This window comes from Hypomesus nipponensis, chromosome 28 (genome assembly GCF_054491055.1).
Source record: "Hypomesus nipponensis isolate SF chromosome 28, ASM5449105v1, whole genome shotgun sequence".
Classification (NCBI taxonomy): domain Eukaryota; kingdom Metazoa; phylum Chordata; class Actinopteri; order Osmeriformes; family Osmeridae; genus Hypomesus; species Hypomesus nipponensis.
Window position 1 is genome coordinate 13,130,752 of NC_140388.1, and position 19,809 is coordinate 13,150,560.

Genomic DNA, 19,809 nt, shown 5'->3' on the forward strand with positions numbered 1-19,809 from the left:
ATGAATAAGGGCCGTTGATGTACTGCTCTGCACTTAGCACTCCAAAATTACAAAAACTGGTGCAATTTGAAGATATTTCTCAATCCGGGTCATTCAGCTTAATTTACCCTCTTGTTTTTACGTGTGGCGTAGTTAAGTGTGTGACTCTCGGGGACTGTGTTTAAACGCCAACGTCAGATCACTTTCACAGCAACAAATCCACCCAAAGGTGACATGCCTGGGTCTAGTTCAGGACTAGTCTCCTGGCTGCTGGCCTGCTGAGACAGTATGTGCTGTATAATTCAGTTTGTTAATTTAATATTGGCTCTGGGTTTATGACAGCCGCTCCTGTAATTGAGGCCATCTGTCAGGAGCGCCAGGGGTGTGTGTTTTGTATTAATGCTTTGTGTACTCGCTTAATGTCCTCACGGCTTCTAGCTCCTGGCACAGGCTTCCACACAGCCGTCACAGGGACCCAGTGGAGTTGGTCCCTGACGAGACCAGGTCTAAAGACCAGGCCTAAAGACCATGCCTAAAGACCATGCCTAAAGACCAGGCCTAAAGACCATGCCTAAAGACCAGGCCTAAAGACCATGCCTAAAGACCATGCCTAAAGACCAGGCCTAAAGACCAGGCCTAAAGACCATGCCTAAAGACCATGCCTAAAGACCATGCCTAAAGACCATGCCTAAAGACCAGGCCTAAAAACCAGGTCTCAAGACCAGGCCTAAAGACCATGCCTAAAGACCATGCCTAAAGACCATGCCTAAAGATCAGGTCTAAAGACCAGGCCTAAAGACAAGGCCAGGCCTAAAAACCAGGTCTCAAGACCAGGCCTAAAGACCAGGCCTAAAGACCAGGCCTAAAGACCAGGCCTAAAGACCAGGTCTAAAGACCAGGTCTAAAGACAAGGCCTAAAGACAAGGTCTAAAGACCAGGCCTAAAGACCAGGCCTAAAGACCAGGCCTAAAGACCAGGCCTAAAGACAAAGCCTAAAGACAAGGTCCAAAGACAAGGCCTAAAGATAAGGTCTAAAGACAAGGCCTAAAAACAAGGCCTAAAGACAAGGCTTAATGATTTTAATCAGCAGCACTTACAAGGAAGAGGATGGTGGCTCTCTATCTAGGATCCAGCTCATACAGGCACTTACCTATAGAACCCCATCCTACATACCCTGCTTCCTGGCTGTGTGACCTATAGAGGGATCTGGGCCAATCTTACACAGTCCAGAAAGACTGCTTACATACAGATTACCCAATCATCCCCCTGATAGACTTGGTGGAATTGATCTGACACAATGTTGACCTCACGGGTGACTACAAACAGTTCATACAGTATCACATCCTAATCATATTTGGAAACCTTGTTATACCATGCACGCAAAAGAGAGAAAGGCCAGGAAACTTACAAACAGCAGTCAAGATATAACTCCTCTCTCCATTCTCGCAAATCTGGATAACGAAATCAGTGGGTGTCATTTGTAAGAAGTTATGTAAACGTTCTGTCACTTAGGCCATTTCCACTGAGCAACCTCCCTGTGCCTCAGTGGGACCAAGCATGATGTGAGGTGGGTGCTACAATAACTACTACTGTCCTTTCAGACCAACGCAAACATGTTAGCAAACCTTTTTGTAGGGTTTATGTTTCAATCCTTTAAGACGTAGCAAAATCTAATTAGGGTTAGTCAAGTTCTCACTGGCAGGAATTTTACAAGAGGCTAATACCTTACACATCAGTTTAAAATCCAATACAAAACATATCAAACTAAAAAGTAATACTTTCTTAAAATATATATTGGTTGGGGTGCATGTCCATGCTATAGTCTGTATAGCATGACTCACGCAGCACCTACATGGTGATTACAGTATGTGATTTACATTAAGCGACCATGAATTGCGTTGAATGCAGGCTTCAACATGAGCTGTTCCAGACTCAAGTGTGAGATCACAGCTGAAAGATTATCAGGATTTCCATGGACAGGGTGTGTGCTGAAAGACTATGACTGAGCAGCACTCTCAATGATTAATGAGGAGAACAGAAAGCCAATTACAAAGTGTCCATTACCCTTAAAAAACTGCAGATAAATGACAAGGCTGGTCACAGCCTATCACAGGCCCATTACCTAATTAGTGTGGCCCAGATGCATTGTGGGAATGCGCTCGGACTAACAAGGACTACGTCTTGTTGCCAAGTTGATTTGATAGAGCTCATTACTGGCTGTTGGAGGGTGAGATGGAGAGAACGTGAGTCACTGTCTGATGGATGTGGACAGTGGAGGGAGGGAGGGAGGGAGACACTGCAGGATGTCCAGTTTCATTTCCCTTCAAATGACAACGTATGAGGGAATCATCTCTCTGGGAATGAAACACCCATGTCAAACAGTGGAAGCATTGTATTAGTAAATCCTCAGATTAGGTCAAATTCAGTGGAGAGGTATAATGTGCATAATTCATCAATGATTGTATTAATAAGAATTATGATTAATGTGTAGCCTGAGTATCATCAACGATTAGACTTAAATATGTTTTTTCAGATAATAAAACAAAGTGAAAAGGCATTTATATTCCTCTACTGCCACCTGTTGGTAATCGGTTATAATAACATCCAGCAGCAGGTCGATTTTTTCACAAAACTCTTGTGCAAATAACAGTAATCTGTGTGACATTCTGGTATAGTTATTTCTGTAGTGTAATAATGTCACAGGTACCTCAAATTAGCAATAATCCATGTGGTACAAAATGATAGCACAAGACTAAAGAATAAAGAAATGTAAAATACAAATACACATAAATAACCAGACCTTTTCATTATCTATTCACATTCTCATACTCACAAGGTAACATGCAGCACATAAACAGCAAGACAGGATCTACAGTTGAAAGGCAGGGTAGACAGTGAGACAGTGCTGTATGACATGACAAGTGCAGAGGTCAGTCCGAATGGATTCCTCCAAGAAATGAAATAACCATGACAAAATGTATTAAATTACACAATATGCTTCTCAACAAAGAATAGACCTGAATGTATTATGGAAGAGATGACCCCTCTCAACTAATTAGTTTGTCATCATTAGCAGAGGAAGTGGTCAGCGTGTGACAGTAGTGTGAGAATTGATTCTGCACGGGGTCCCTGGAGGTTAACCATGGATGCTGCTGTGGGTTAAACTGCACTGATGTTGTGTCCGAAGTCAATATTCCCTCAACTGAAACACGCTGGGTGGGCTTCTGTCCACATAGTGGCCACTCTGTTATACGCCGCTAACGAGCTTATTTAAGGTTTATCATTGTGTTGTATCAGGGGGATCAACCCAAAGGAATGCATGTTTGTTGTAAAAAAAAAAAAAAAAAACGATGAGAAAATGAACAGGAAGCTTGTTCATTACTTGATTTATTTGACCATGTATTTTCACAACAGTTTACCTGATTTGGGTTTAGTGGCTATTTTGGTAGATTATGAACAGGCAAATAAAAACTTAGTCCACCGTTTTGTTTTGAAAATTAGGGAATGAAGAGATATGGACATCCAGATAATGCCCTTCACATTCCAAGATCTAATTAGACTTCAGGGCTTTGATGGTCATGTCAAGATTATTCTGGAAAACAAACGTGAGCAGACACAGATACCGTAGCTGTTGTGCGTCATCTTACACAGAGCAACATGCACACACAACCACCAAAGCTGTACAAAGTCACCTTGTGATAGATCCATGGTATATTTTGGACACACACACACACACACACACACACACACACACGCAAAACACACACACACTATGAAAACACCGTGGAAACACTGTGAAAACACCATGACTGTGTCACTCAAAAGCGATAAGTCTGTTGGACAATCTATTTGACATGTTACCATTTCTATGTGGGTGATCAATATTGCTGCTCCTGATTGGCTGACCCATCTGCTGCTCCTGATTGGCTGACGGTCCCATCTGCTGCTCCTGATTGGCTGACAGTCCCATCTGCTGCTCCCGATTGGTTGACGGTCCCATCTGCTGCTCCTGATGCCTCTATGTTCACATTCAATAAATCCATTCACCTAAACGAACGGCTAATATGCACGAGTATCAAATAAAGATAATGAGAACTGGACCTATTGTCATATTTGTAGAATCCCATCGATCACTTAAAGTAAAAAAAAAGAAATCTAATTAAACACGATGGAATCCAGATTTTCACTGGATCATAACAGATGTCTTGTGCTTTGCCTTGTGCTTTGCCTTGACATGTTGTATGATTCATTTTTTAACTTTCTAATTGCCTTTCAACAACATGATCCTTCTGTCTGTGTAAGCAAAGTTGAGTTATAATGCGTACAAATCACAGCCGGATATAAAGACCTACAGTTGACTCAATGCTCGAGGCCTTGGCCTGTTTACAGAAGTGGAGCTGCTGTGTGTCACGATTACCAACACGTTCCACGATGTGCCGTTATACAAATAACTTGTCCTGAATTTGAAAGATATGAACATAGCCATGTCTGGAAACAAAAGCACCCCACGTCCTATTCATACATTCATACATACTCATTATTGATGAAAAAGTGCGATGGTTGCAGTTTACTATTAATGAATACTGTCATTAATAGTTATAGAATGTTCCAGTGTGGTTTGCGGGTTGTGCTCAACACAAAATGGACATTTCCAAATGGGGTTGTTGTGTTTGTGAAACTTCAGTATTTTCTTCATCCCTCAAAGGAGAAAAGAAAAAACTTTTTCAGCAGTTTCTAATTGCTGGTGTGAGGAACAATTCTTTTTTGTAAAAGTTACCTATCATTTATTTTAATTGAGCTGAAACGCAGTTGTTACTCTTCAAAGAGCCTCACAATCCCAAATCTGATGAAGTGGTCCAAACTGACCAGTAAGTCGCGCTGTTTCACTATAAACCCCACGGCTGTAGATCCCTCAACAGACGACGTGTAAGCCATTAGCGAACTCCCAAAGCGGAGGACCACACATGCGAGATACATCTGGAAGGTTCTGGGATGAATCTGGGCGACAACGATTGTGTAAATAAAAAGCTTGTCACTTGTCAGTTATGTGTGTGTTCATAAAATCTAAATGCAAATGTTTGTTTCACACATTTGTGCAGATACAAACAAATAGGCCTACCACCACTCATTGGACACAAATGAAAAGAGTATGTATACAAAATGATTTACTTAAAAACTATTTCTCTGGATTTGCTATACAGGCTTCCTAATTGTAGTCGTACCTCAAAGATTCCTCATGAACAGAAATTACTAAGGTCCAGTTCAGCATCATATATATCTGTTATGATCTCTACGGCTGTATAAACCCATAACCCTGTATGTATGTATGTATGTATGTATGTATGTATGTATGTATGTATGTATGTATGTATGTATGTATGTATGTATGTATGTATGTATGTATGTATGTATGTATGTATGTATGTATGTATGTATGTATGTATGTATGTATGTATGTATATGTAGAGCAGCCCGGTCAAGGCTTCAACCCGCTGTGTTTCTAACCAGGGTCTCTGGAGGGAGAGCCATCCAGCCTGTGGCTCTCATGATCAACACCTGATACTGCTTATAAAAACTACCAAGTACAACATTGTGCAGTTCATCAGAAATCAGAAGTTCATACAGCGCTTCCAGAAGAAGCACACAGCTGCACGTACACATGTGGAGACATCAATCAGACATAAGTTAAAACCTTTATAATAAAAAAAGCACAATTTTTCCTTCAGTGGTAGTCCTACTAGCACTTTGTTGAACGTGATTATGAATTGAGACTAGTAATACAGGTCGACTTTAGGGCGTAGCTTCAAAATAGCAGCGAGAATGTCATGGGTCAGGTCATGATCCAGTATCAGGGAGATTACAGCTTCTGTCTCTGGGCCACGTGAGCTGGCTACAGACATCATATTTACGACAGACCGCTCGACGAGCTTCACTGGATACTAATAACTTAATGGAATTGCTTGCCCTAACACATGACACAAAGGTGAATACTCCTTAAATTGTGTGTGTTTGGGGGGGAGTAACCATGGCTCAAAACATGGCATTGCATGGTATTTATAGCTGTTGTTTTTCTCAATTATAAATTAGTCACAGAATAGGTTTGAGCTGTGTGCAAAATCCTGTAATGGTCACCAGACTGACAGCTTATGGTTATTCAGGTTTCACAACTAAATCACAATGCTCATTAAGACTGTTCTCACTGGCATAATCTGGCCTTGTGATTCATTTCAAAACTCAAGCCCTTTAGTTACAAAACTGTAATATTCCCATGATTTATGGACCGTACATTGAAAGATATCTTGTTCTAGCCATTGGCTGTTTTATCACACTTTGTAGAGTTATTTCCCTGATCGGTGCAAAGGCCCTGCCAGAGTTAAGATTACATGGTTTAGTACAGAGCTGGGTAGAGGCAGAGAAAAGATTTTAACTGGAAGTTCATTTTCTAACTTCTAATTACACACACCGTCCGCAGTGATTGTGCTGTATCTCACATTGGATAAAAGGGTCTGCTAAATGTAAAACATGTCAACGCTTTGTGACGTAATTCTGCCTCCAGCTCTCTTTAGTGTCCCCCAGTCAAAACAGCAACTAACAACACAAAACGTTTTCAAAAAAACAACCCGAGCTCCAGAACAACCAAGATATCTTTCCCCTCTTGAGCAGAGGCTGCTTACCAAACCCCTTTTTTGATGATTATCAATTTGTTCCCAAATCATATAAGGATTGTAGCTTTAATTGTGGAGTCATTATGGTAAATACGGGTAATTGCAGGGTTTATATACATTATACACCCCACAGATGTCTAGATATATATCTACAACTCATCATGTCATCCCATCCACTAAGGGGGTCATTTTATAAGTTAAAAGGCTATTTTGTTGGAGTCTCTGGTGGTTTTTTAAAGTAAATTGAAAGGATTTGGAAACTAAATGTACTGTACATTTAAAAAATGACATCTTTCTGAAAGCTGAATTTATAAATGCACAGTACAGTTTGCTCCTTCAACACTAGGAGAAGTTTTCAATTCATTAATTTACATTGATTATGGTCTAATATTGCAAAAGAGACAAAGATAAGTACCCAAGTGTAAATGTATAAAAAGAACAACACAATTCATAGCTTGGTTCATTTTCATGTTGTCCCTGAAGGGCCTGAGTTTAAGAACCATTATTACAATGTCACACAATTTATCTTTTAAAAGGTGAGGACATAAGTTTACCAAGGGATCTGTATACACTGCACTTTATGAGTTCATCACAAGCTAGCCTTGGATTCACTTCATGTTTGACCCTTTGGTTTATACTTAAATGGTTGGTTATTTACAAGAAATTTCTGCTCTTAATTTTTCTTTTGTTGCCATACGGCAAGTTTCTGCCTTAAGAAATACACCTACAACATCAGTATGATAACAAAAATGTTGTGTCTTTGTGCATCGCTTCGGCACAAAGAAAGCATCTCTCTTTTGTGTCCAGCATGCACCTTACTAACAAGATGTCTCAGGTTTCTCTGTCAGATGAGGTCACAATGGGACTAATGAATATAAATGTACCAGTGCCCATGAAGAATTAAATAGAGTAACTGAAACAGGCATCATCATCTCAGCTACATTTACAACACATTCTTCTTTTTATATGACACAGTCAGAATTATTAAATGCCATAGCGTTAAACCTCAAGATCATAGTGCCAGGCCTCTTACTGCATGCAGATGTACACATGATTAACTTAGACTGTTTTAATCTGGCTAGCTAATTTCAAGGACTACCAGTTTTGTCTGTAAAGTGATCATGAAAGTAAGGGCGGCAACGCTTAAAATACAATTTCCTTCTGAGCTGGAACTTGAATTAATGAAGCTATCCGATATTAACAAGAGATCTGAACAGAAAGCGCTTTTTACATCCATTTACTTATAATTGACTATATTATACAATTGTCGTTACAGTTTTTTGTAACTTAATATTAACACATAGGATATGTTTCCTAGGCTCGATTTACGGCCGAAGACCCGAAGGCGCAATTTGTTAATTTAACATAACAAGTGCCTAGCTATTCAATAATCTTCATAATCATTAACATTAAGCTTATGTTTAAACCTATTGTCAATTAACCTAGACTAGCGTGTATCAACTAGCTTTCTATGCAGCAGTCACAGGAGCAATTTTAGCATCACCTGGAGGGATTTAGCTTGGCTATAAAACAATTCGGTAAACATTAACTGCAATAAATGTAATTATACAATTTGATAAATAGACCCATAATGTTTTAGAAATTGTGGCAACGGAAACCTTGGATGTCGGATTCCTTCGTTCTCTCTGAATGTTAAACTTTATTTTCTTGGCTGTCAGTCGACCCTGCCCTCCATATTTACCATTCCATTGACGTGTTGTTAGCAAATGGTAGCACAAGGGCTGATCTCTCGCCTAAAGAGGTCATTCTGTCTACAGTTGCCACTTGTTGCCAAAAGCTTCGGGGCTTGAAGACTCGCAGCGAATACATTTTCAACGGGTTATTTCTTTTAAATCGAGACGCACACCTCGATGTTGAATCAGGAATTCTCCCTGACATAAAGAGGACATAGTTTTGAACTGTTTTGATATTTAGATTCATCTGACAGGAAAAGCATGGTTGATAACAGTATAGCTACTAAATCTGCTTTGGTAAGTATATTATGTTTTGTGGTCGTGTCGATTGCCATTATGATTCTATATGCTTGCATAATGTTTTTGGTCACTTTGGCTCATTTTGTAAAATTACCGCAACGCTATTTACCTACCTTTCACATGTTCTAACGTTTTAAGTGTAAGATAATATTGTGCTTTAGCGCACGGAATAAATTGGAAAACGTGGCGCTCTATTACACCACCTTTGCGATATTGTTACGGTAATTCACGTTCAGTTAGAGTTCTTCTATCCTGAGCACTTTTGACCTGACTTCTAAGGGATAAAAGCTACGTTTTTGCTCACAATCTGACGGACTAAATGTTGGTGCTGACAATAACCACGTCAGTCTTGACCATGTGTTTCGCTCTTACATTAGCAACAAGTTTGTAAAAGTTTGTAAAATGTGGTTTTAACAGTTTTATGCTTTTCTTGCACCCCACTCCATCTCTACTTTATAGCAAGCTGCGTTCTCCGCGAGCAACATTCCGCTCCTCGTCTCCTCTGCCTCAACACACAGTCCCTTCTCCGGATCCCAGGCCCATCAGACCAGCGGCGGCATGAAGCTCGAGGCGGTCATGGAAAACCTCCAGCGACAACAGGCGGCACGGCTGGCGCTGGAAGAGAAGCTTCGACAAGCAGAGAAGGAGAAAGATATCCGTTCCATGGTCGAGTCGCAGATACACCAACAAGCCCTCGCCTTCCGCCACTACCAGGCAGCAGTTCGTGGCGCGTTCGTCGCGAACTCTTCTTCGGGGATGAGCACCACCGAGCGGCAGCTCGCTCTCCCGCACCTGGACTCCCGCAGGCATTCTGAACGGGCTGAAGACTCAGACATGGACGATGAAGAAGGCACCAGAGGCATCGACGATAACCACCGGGACATCGAGGGAGATGACATGGAAAACGAGGGGGTCCTAGATGATGAGGACGAGGATGAGGACATGGAGGGCGCTTTGAGCCACTATCAGCCCCGCCACCCAATGCATCCCGGCGCGGGACACTCTCCGAAGAGCACCGCTGCGCATCTGCTGCCCCGACCCCCGCCGTCCTGCCCGGTGCCCCGGCAGTCCGGGTCACCTGGTGGGTTGGCATCGCAAGCACAATCTCAGCACCACGAGTGGACGTACGAGGAGCAATTCAAACAAGTAAGGTGGCATTTGTTTGTATCTGATAGATGTATCTGTTGTACTAGCCCTACTAAAACGACTTATTTCGCGATAACAACCTATACGCCGCTTTTTAGATGTGAAATTAAAACCCCCAATATTTTATTTTTAAAGCAAAGTATTAGAAACACACTGAATAGTGAGTATCTTACAGTTGAATTGATCACTGTGCTATAATTTACACATTAGACTGCAGGATGGGAGATCACATACATTGCCCACATGTTTTAGTCTTTTAGGAAAGTTCTTAGTTTTCACATTGCACTACTAATCCATGGATAACACCAAGTTTGTAGCTTCCGTATATATCTTTTACCGGTTTAATTAAGGCTTTCTAACATTAAATATCTATAGTAACAATTTAAGATTTCTGTAACTTAAAACAAAAACAGACGAGGCCATAAATAATGAACATGTTGTATTCAAATGGAGGTTCTCAGTTAAAGTGTATTAGAGTCCATCCAGGTCTGATGCGTTGCCTCTACAGATGAGGCTGTGTTCTTGGAGCAGGATAGTTCAGACGTGTCTGCACTGAGTTGTGTCATGGTTGTGTCATTGGTATTAACCAATATGGTTGAAAACAGGATTTGAGACTTTAATCTTACACCTTCAGATTGTTTCAACCAAGTTTGTCAATCAGTTACATAAAACAGTTGAAGAGACAGATAATCAAGAACAATATTTTTGTGAAATATATTAGATTGTGTATTGTAATCAAGAAGTTGTGTATTGTGTAGACCGTAATATTAAATGCTAGCATTACCTTCAATAGCCTATCCATATCACTACTGCCATCAAAATATTCATACACACAATTTTATGCAGTATTGGATTATTGTAATAGACTAGAGACAGATTCCAAAGTGAAGGCAGATCTATACCTCCTGAGTGTTTGTGTGTATACATGGGTGGAGATGTCATCCTTTATTTATGACAGATCGTTTAGAGACATCCCCAGATGTGATGCGTACATTAGGGATTGCATTAGTGCATGCATTTAAGTAGCCCAATGCATGTAAATGCATTTGAGGCAGGCAGAACAGAAATAATCTTCATAGAGGGATAAGCAGGGGATCAGGTTGTGGAAAACCAAAGTTGAAACAAGTTTGGTATATTTGCATGCGTGTTTCTTTTTTGACGGATTTATGGACATCGTATCGCACAGTAAAATTATGATTTTACTGTTGATGTACACTACAATCTATATGTTTTGTGTTATTTCACACGGAGAGAACTCCCATGTTTTATTATATATGTTACAAGATGTTTTATAACAGTCACACTGAAAGGCCTTTCATTTGGAGACAAACATTCTCCTCAATTTACCTTCTGTGTAAAATCTCGTTTTTAGCTCTGTGCACAGTTGCAAAAATTCCTCTGAATGGTTCCTGACTGAGGGGTCGTTTGTGTGTAGTTAGAGTGTAGTGGTCAAAGGACAGTAAAAGGATGCTTATGGCTGCTGGGCAGACAGTCTGGAGCCGGCAGAGCCGGCCATGTTCAGAGCCGCACAACAGAAGCACATTTAAAGGCAGTAAGTGCATCGTTGGGAGGGTCAGGATAATCTGGGGTGACGAGGATGAGGATGAGGTCTTGATGTGAACAAACAATAATATATATACAGCCAAACATAAACAGTTTGTTCAACAAGTCCCTCTGGTGTGTGTGTTATCCTGCTGCAGGCAGGCAGACCTGAGGCAGGCAGACCTGAGGCAGGCAGACCTGAGGCAGGCAGACCTGAGGCAGGCAGACCTGAGGCAGTGCAGACCTGAGGCAGGCAGACCTGAGGCAGGCAGACCTGAGGCAGGCAGACCTGAGGCAGGCAGACCTGAGGCAGGCAGACCTGAGGCAGGCAGACCTGAGGCAGTGCAGACCTGAGGCAGGCAGACCTGAGGCAGGCAGACCTGAGGCAGTGCAGACCTGAGGCAGGCAGACCTGAGGCAGGCAGACCTGAGGCAGGCAGACCTGAGGCAGTGCAGACCTGAGGCAGGCAGACCTGAGGCAGTGCAGACCTGAGGCAGGCAGACCTGAGGCAGTGCAGACCTGAGGCAGGCAGACCTGAGGCAGGCAGACCTGAGGCAGGCAGACCTGAGGCAGGCAGACCTGAGGCAGGCAGACCTGAGGCAGTGCAGACCTGAGGCAGGCAGACCTGAGGCAGGCAGACCTGAGGCAGGCAGACCTGAGGCAGTGCAGACCTGAGGCAGGCAGACCTGAGGCAGACAGACCTGAGGCAGTGCAGACCTGAGGCAGGCAGACCTGAGGCAGGCAGACCTGAGGCAGTGCTGACCTGAGGCAGTGCTGACCTGAGGCAGTGCAGACATGAGGCAGTACAGACCTGAGGCAGTGCAGACCTGAGGCAGTACAGACCTGAGGCAGTGCAGACCTGAGGCAGTACAGACCTGAGGCAGTGCTGACATGACGGGGAGAGTGGAGAAAAAAAAAATGCAAAGTTGCGTGGAGTTTTGGCCGCAGCTCAGGAATGGCAGGATACAAGATCTGGTGGAGTTCCAGTCTGGCTCGCTGGGATCTCCCTCTCTGGCAGGGAGTCTGTGAGTGTGTAAGTGTGTGTGTGTGTGTGTAAGTGTGTGTGTGTGTGTGAGTTTGTCGGCTCGCAGCCAAACAATTACGAAACGGAAACATAATCGCGTGCTCTTACCGCCCAGCCGTTTTCTCTCTCCCAAAAAAATAAAACACAGTCACACACACGCTGTCACCCACACACACATGCAGTCACACACACGCTGTTACCCACACACACACACACACACACACACACTGACAGATACACAACAGCTGGAGAATGAGTCAGGTCACAAAGCACTTCTTTTATGCTATGTATCTGGTATTGGTTCAGACTTGCTGATGTTCTCTTTGAAGGCCACTGCATGTTGTTGACCCAGTGTTGATAAAGGACAGCTGTACAATATACACTGAATTTTCTAACCAAATAACCACATTTCAATAAGGGGGAATATGGAGAAAGACACAATAAGGGAATTATGAGCATCATTGAGGACATTCAACACAAAATGAACATTAGTGGTTAACATGATTAGCTGTACAGTAACTATGCTCTGGAGTTTTAACTGGCAAAAGCCCAGTTAAGCACCCTGCTGTCTGCCTAAACCTTGTTTTTCCAACTACTGTATAAAAAGCAAAACTCACAGGGTGTCTTTTTACTGCGGCCTTTCCTTTACTGGGCAACTGGAAAGAGTGGGGGAGGGGAGGAGAGAGGAAGAGACAGAGAGAGGAGTGGGGGTTACAGCTACTGGTGTATGTTTTCACTCTCAAAGACTCGGGTCCTGTTGCTCCACTCCTCTTTTCCAAAACACGAGTATCTGTCACAGAAAAAGAGAGCAGGAGGGAATATCCTGGAGATAGTGTCTGCTGTAGAAACATCCCACCACCAGAGATACAGGCAGTGGTAGGGGTCGGACTCGAAGTTAACACAAGTGACCTAATTTAATCTGGAGGGGCCCGAGAGACCAAGGAAAACACAACAGTGAAAAGGAGGAAATGAGGCAATTGTGAAATCACAGAAAGGAAGACAGACGCTACAGATTACCTACAGGAAGGCCAAACAGAGTAGTAGTAGTCAGAGCTCAAATAAACACAGCATGGTAGCCAAGCCTACATTCACAGACCTCACACACCCTCACACACCCTCACACCCACCCTCACACACCCTCACCCACCCTCACACACCCTCACCCACCCTCACACACCCTCACCCACCCTCACACCCACCCTCACACACCCTCACACACCCTCACACACCCTCACACACACCCTCACACACCCTCACGCACCCTCACACACCCTCACACACCCTCACTCACCCTCACACACCCACCCTCACACACCCACCCTCACACACCCTCACTCACCCTCACACACCCACCCTCACACACCCTCACACACACACCCTCACTCACCCACCCTCACCCTCACTCACCCTCACACACCCTCACACACACCCTCACACACCCTCACACCCACCCTCACTCACACACACACCCACCCACCCTCACTCACACACACATCTTATCAGGTTCTAGTTCCTTACATTAAGGAGACTCCCAACAGAAACTTTTATTAATAGCAGCTGAGAAGAGATTCGTTTTAGACACACAGAAACATCAGTTACAAATTGTTTGGGACTGAAGAGAACTGCTGTTTCCACCTATCCAACCATCTCTGTCTCAAATAACACTCACCCTTTCTACACACCCACACACACCCCCCCCCGATGTGCACATAAAACCGGGGGAAGCTTTGAAAGAGACACATGCTAACGCTGGAACTCCTATGTCAACAACAGGAATACCTTTTCTCTTTTCCTCCCCCTCTCCCTCTCTCCCTCTCTCCCTCTCTCCCTCTCTCCCTCCCTCCCTCCCTCCCTCCCTCCCTCCCTCCCTCCCTCCCTCCCTCCCTCCCTCCCTCCCTCCCTCCCTCCCTCTCTCTCTCTCTCTCTCTCTCTCTCTCTCTCTCTCCCTCCCTCCCTCTCTCCCTCTCTCCCTCTCTCCCTCTCTCCCTCTCTCCCTCCCACCTCCCTCCCACCTCCCTCCCTCCCCCGGTGACGCAGGCAGTGCTGGACACAGAGAGGCTGGAAATCCAATAAGGCCTCAGCATGCCCTGTCCCCTGTGAAGTTCAAACATATGCATGCGAGTGAAATTCTCCATCTGGCAAAGAGCTTGATTTCTCCATGCACCAACCCCCCCCCCCACCCACCCACCCCTTACCTCTGTTACTCCCCCCCCCCACCTCTGTAACTCCCTTTCCTACTTCCTTGTGGGGTCTCTGTCACCGCCGCCCCCTGGAGACAGGATTCCCACCATGTCAGTATCTGACAGCTGCGCTTCTCATATAAAGGGGCTCCGTCGCTGGGGGAGTCGGAGGGAAGAGCTTCAGGATGGAGAAGTAGAAGGGTGTGTGTGTGAGGGGGGTGGAAGTGTGTGTGTGAGGGGGGGGGGAGTGTGTGTGTGGACTAACATTAAAGGTGCCCATACTCATCCTTCACCTCAGCGGCAGTGCTAGTGAAGACATGCAGGGAATTCTCTCTCCGCTCACAACACACGTTAGCAAAAAATAAAGCACAAACTAAACCCACTGTGAGTCTGAAGTGTGGTTGTGTTGTCTGCAAATGGCCTCTCTCCCTCTCTCCCTCTCTCTCTCCCTCTCTCTCTCTCTCTCTCTCTCTCTCTCTCTCTTTTCATTAAAACAGAAGAGCAGGCCCAACTTGTTTAAACACCCCCCCCCCCCTGCTCAATGTGGGTGTTACAATTTAATCACACAAGCCTGGAATTTCTGCAGCTGCTTGCAAAAGCCCCGCATTGTTTACGAGATCCGAGCGCTCTGCAAACAGAGGCTCAAAATGACACTTCTCCTGCTGCCCTCCCAGTGCTGGTTCACCAGCGGCTGCAGCAGAGAGGCAAGACCACTAAGACCAGAGCCAGTAGAGACACTCACCCTCTGTATGTATGCACCCGCGGTGGAGCTGTTATGGTGAATCGTGTGTTTTGGGGGGGGGGGGGGGGGGTGGCGGAGTGAAATGTTTCAGGTCGTTACCCTGGGGCTCCTAGTGGGCCCTCAGGGGCGGGGAGCAGGTTGCTAGCTAGATTAGTGTAGCTAGCTAGATTAGCGTAGCTAGCTCGGCAGCTAGATAGATTAGCGTAGCTAGCTAGATTAGCGTAGCTATCTAGATTAGCGTAGCTATCTAGATTAGCGTAGCTATCTAGATTAGCGTAGCTAGCGCTGGTTGGTGTGACCTGGGTCTGTCCTCTCCCCTGCGTAGATGCAGCAGTCAGGGTCGGTAGGTCTGAAGGGTAAATCCGACGTCACGGGAGGGTTCCACAAATGCAGTTATGTGACAGAGATAGAAATACACTACTGAGAACTCGTCTGCGTTGCTAGGCATGCAGGCCTTGTTCCAGAGAGATCAGTCACAATACTGAGCCTGTCTCACCTGGGAGAACGTCCTGTGTGACGATCACCTTCTGTTCACAGACAAACAGCCTGTGTTAGAATCCAGGCCCTTTAATACATGTGTTCCCCCAATCAGGGGGGTCAACTTCTTCTCCAGGGCGTAAAGTCATTTATACGATTACAGGTAAGAACAATATTTAAATGTATCGACCCCCCCAACTTGTTGTTTTGACCTCTTTTGGGGCAGGCCCAAGTCTTAATTAGGGGGGTCAACCCCCCCCCTGTAATTCGAACCCTGCCCCTCCCCCTCCCCAATGTAGTCTAAACTGTTCAGGCGGCACATGGGACATTTCCATGTGCCGCCTGGGTGCTCTAACGATATTGAGTAATGATTGACAGGAATTGCAGTGTCTGTGAGGGTCTCTCGTGTATTGGAGTGTTAAAGTGACACAAATAAAATCACTATTCCTCCAAGCCACATCCAGTACTGCACAAACCTGTCAGCATCAAAACACACAACCCAGCGGCTCACACATCCACTAAAGGTTTATTTGGTCGACCCCCAAACTCAAGTTTCAGTCACACTTTGCATTCTCCAGCCTAAGAGTAAAAACAGGATCTGTCTTCACCCTGTAGTGTGTGAACACCCTTCAGAGCTGTGAGGCAGCAGAGCTGTGAGGCAGCAGAGCTGTGGGGCAGCAGAGCTGTGAGGCAGCAGAGCTGTGGGGCAGCAGAGCTGTGAGGCAGCAGAGCTGTGAGGCAGCAGAGCTGTGAGGCAGCAGAGCTGTGAGGCAGCAGAGCTGTGGGGCAGCAGAGCTGTGAGGCAGCAGAGCTGTGAGGCAGCAGAGCTGTGAGGCAGCAGGACTGTGAGGCAGCAGAGCTGTGGGGCAGCAGAGCTGTGGGGCAGCAGAGCTGTGAGGCAGCAGAGCTGTGAGGCAGCAGGCACATGTCAGGCTGGTAGCAGATGGCTCCACGTGTCAACATTCATTAGGGGGGAGGAGCAGCCGGGCGCTACGCTGGCGCTGAGGCGCCGTGGGCCGTCACCACGCCGTCTTAGAGCACATCGGCTCAGCGCTAGATGTTCCTGTTCTAGGATTAACCCAGGTTGCATAGTCTGTCAATAAACCAGGTAATCTCCCCCACCCTGCCATGCTGATAGTGTTTTGCAATCAACCCTCCCCTCCCCCAATCCCTGTCTGTGATTGGTGGGCTCTGTGTGGGTAGCTGTCTACAGGGGCAGCTAGGATAGCTATGCTTGTTGCTCCCCAGCAACCGAGGTGGTGGGTGGTGTATGGGCGGGGGTATTTCAGGCCCGGCAGGCGTCCTGGTTAATGAATATCTCATTTGGAGGATGGAAAGGTGCAGGGGGGGCTGGGGTCAGTGTTCACTGGAAACCTGAGCGGTCTTGAAACTTGACCTGAGAGGGGTAGGGAGGGCTATGGTAACAGGGTGAACTGGTGAAGGGCTGACACACTATGGTGACAGGGTGAACTGGTGAAGGGCTGACACACTATGGTGACAGGGTGAACTGGTGAAGGGCTGACAGACTCATGAATGAATGCAATGGGTGTGTGTGTGTGGCCGTTCGTGCGTGTGTGGAGACAGTCTTCAGTGATCTGACAGTGTCTCAATAGCAGCTTACAGACATTCAAATCAAGCGTGATCAGAAGAACATGAACTACAGACATTCTTCTGTATGTGTGTGTACCTCATGTACTTGTGTGTTTGTGTCTATTGTACCAGTCATACACCATTATCCCCTCCCCCTTCCCCCTCTCTTAACCCACTTGATGTGAGATTGAGGGTATTCTGAGCCGGCTGTATCTGATCTGGGATGAAGTGTGGCGGAGAGAGCGCAGCAGAGGGACAGAGCTACAAGCTGGAGGGAGAGACAGAGAGAGAGATAGAGAGGAGATGTGAGGATGGAGGGCAGAAGATATTCAGGAAGTTGAGAGATACTATATACAGGACTAGAGAGGTGGGGACAGATACAGACAGAGAGACAGTGAGACAGAGAGAGACAGTGAGACAGACAGAGAGACAGACAGAGAGACGGTGAGACAGACATAGAGACAGTGAGACAGACAGAGCAAATCTTTTGGCGTTGTGATGCAAATTCCTTGTAGCTCATCGGATGCAGAGCACTCACACCCCTTGCCTGTTATAATCTTTCTTTATGTGAAGCCAACTAGCATGATCACCTTTTGCATGTCATTTGCATGAAATAGCCCATGTTCTCTTTACTTTGACTTTGCATGTTCAGCTCCCTATAGGGGGGCACTGTGGTGTGTGATGCACATGTATGGTTTGACTTTCTAGTCCCACCTGTGACAGTAGTGTCATGTTGAAGGATGATGTTGTGTTTGTTATTCTCATCTCCCTCCCCACCCTGTGCATCACACTGAGACACCTTCCCCCCACAGAATAATCAACTTTTAACTTTTCTTTTGTCCAGTTAAGTCAGCTGTCGTAACTGAAACAAATGTCTATAATATTTGCTTGAACTGTGGGCTGCCATGTTGAGGGTTTCCTGTGTTGCCCCAGAAGAGATTGTCACCTGTGTCCTCTGACATGTGTTCAGTCAGGAAGAGGCAGCGCCACAGACAGGAAGCTGGGAGTCTCAAGTGCCGGCATCGCTGGTGGCTCTTCATCTCTGATCCAGGAGGTCAGTAATCCCGCCCCTTATCTAGCTTGACCTTTAACCCCTCCCCTCCCACCCAATCGTCTCCTGCTGCCTGACGCCCCGCCCCCTTTAGATGGGGTGACCGGGGGGACTAATCATAGCTAACTGGCGGGTCATGTTTCCATGGAGAGGCTTGTGTGTTGGCTAGTGGGGCCTGAGAAAGGCTGTCCGCTCCTGGCTGATGGGCTGGAGAGAGCCTGAAAGGAGAGCTATCCCAATCCTGTCCAATCTAATCATTAAGTGCCAATCCATGATAGAGTTCAGTGTAAGTGTGTTTCCATGAGGATGGCACAAATTGAAAAGCGTTAATTTAGGTTGTTTGTGTTCTTTACCGAATGTTGACACTGTAAAATAAATATAGTGGCATTGTAATAGAGTTAGCAAATGCTTCTTAATTATTTTGCTATCCTTCTTTTTGCGTGGAAGATTGATAATTTTTGTCCACTAACTCAGTCAAAATAGTTCAGACTCTTATTTGGTCCATCTAAGGATACAACCTGTTAATGTATTAATATGTATTTGGGTTTTAAATGCAAAGCATAGTATTATATATATACATATACATATGTTATATGCTGTTCACATATATACTGTCATTATTAACAGAACGGCTGTTTCTTTTTGCTGTAAAACCTGCCTTACAGTACATTACAAACTGCGTTTAACATAGAAGCCTCCTTCTGGATTCACAATAATTCATTCCTTTCTCATTCCTCATGTGACATGAAACATACACATTTGAAATGATCATTGACATCAGTGTGCATGATAAATATGACACTAAACATCGAAATGGTATCAAAATGATCCCCGGTCTCCACACAACAGTGTGAAACCAGACGGCTTCTTCTAATGGTCAGCAGACTAATCAGAGTCCCACTTTCTATCAGTCCCAGAATTCCATCACCCTGTGAAGGGACATTCCTCACCTTTCCACCAAAAACCTCACCTGGAGAGAAGAACAAAACCAACCCCCTACCCCTCCACCTCTCTAACCCCTATCCCACCCCTCTAACCCCTACCCCTCCACCCCTACCCCCCTTACCCCTACCCCTACACCCATACCCCTCCACCCCTACCCCTCTAACCCCTACCCCTCCACCCCTCTAACCCCTACCCCTCCACCCCTACACCTCTAACCCCTACCCCTCCACCCCTACACCTCTAACCCCTACCCCTCCACCCCTCTAACCCCTACCCCTCCACCCCTACCCCTCTAACCCCTACCCCTCCACCCCTCTAACCCCTACCCCTCTAACCCCTACCCCTCCACCCCTCTAACCCCTACCCCTCCACCCCTCTAACCCCTACCCCTCCACCCCTACCCCTCTAACCCCTACCCCTCCACCCCTCTAACCCCTACCCCTCCACCCCTACCCCTTAGCTGCCTTACATGTG

General features: G+C 45.5%; 1 protein-coding gene across 1 annotated transcript in view; it reads left to right on the forward strand.

Moving 5' to 3' along the window:
* Positions 1-8,415: 8,415 nt before the first annotated feature.
* arid3c (AT rich interactive domain 3C (BRIGHT-like)) overlaps positions 8,416-19,809 on the forward strand; it is a 61,998-nt gene continuing 50,604 nt past the window's right edge. The window contains exons 1-3 of the mRNA XM_084694716.1: positions 8,416-8,635; positions 9,098-9,784; positions 18,310-18,393. Coding sequence (XP_084550842.1) covers positions 8,600-8,635; positions 9,098-9,784; positions 18,310-18,393 — 807 coding nt within the window. The 5' untranslated portion in view covers positions 8,416-8,599. The remainder of the gene's footprint in view (positions 8,636-9,097; positions 9,785-18,309; positions 18,394-19,809) is intronic.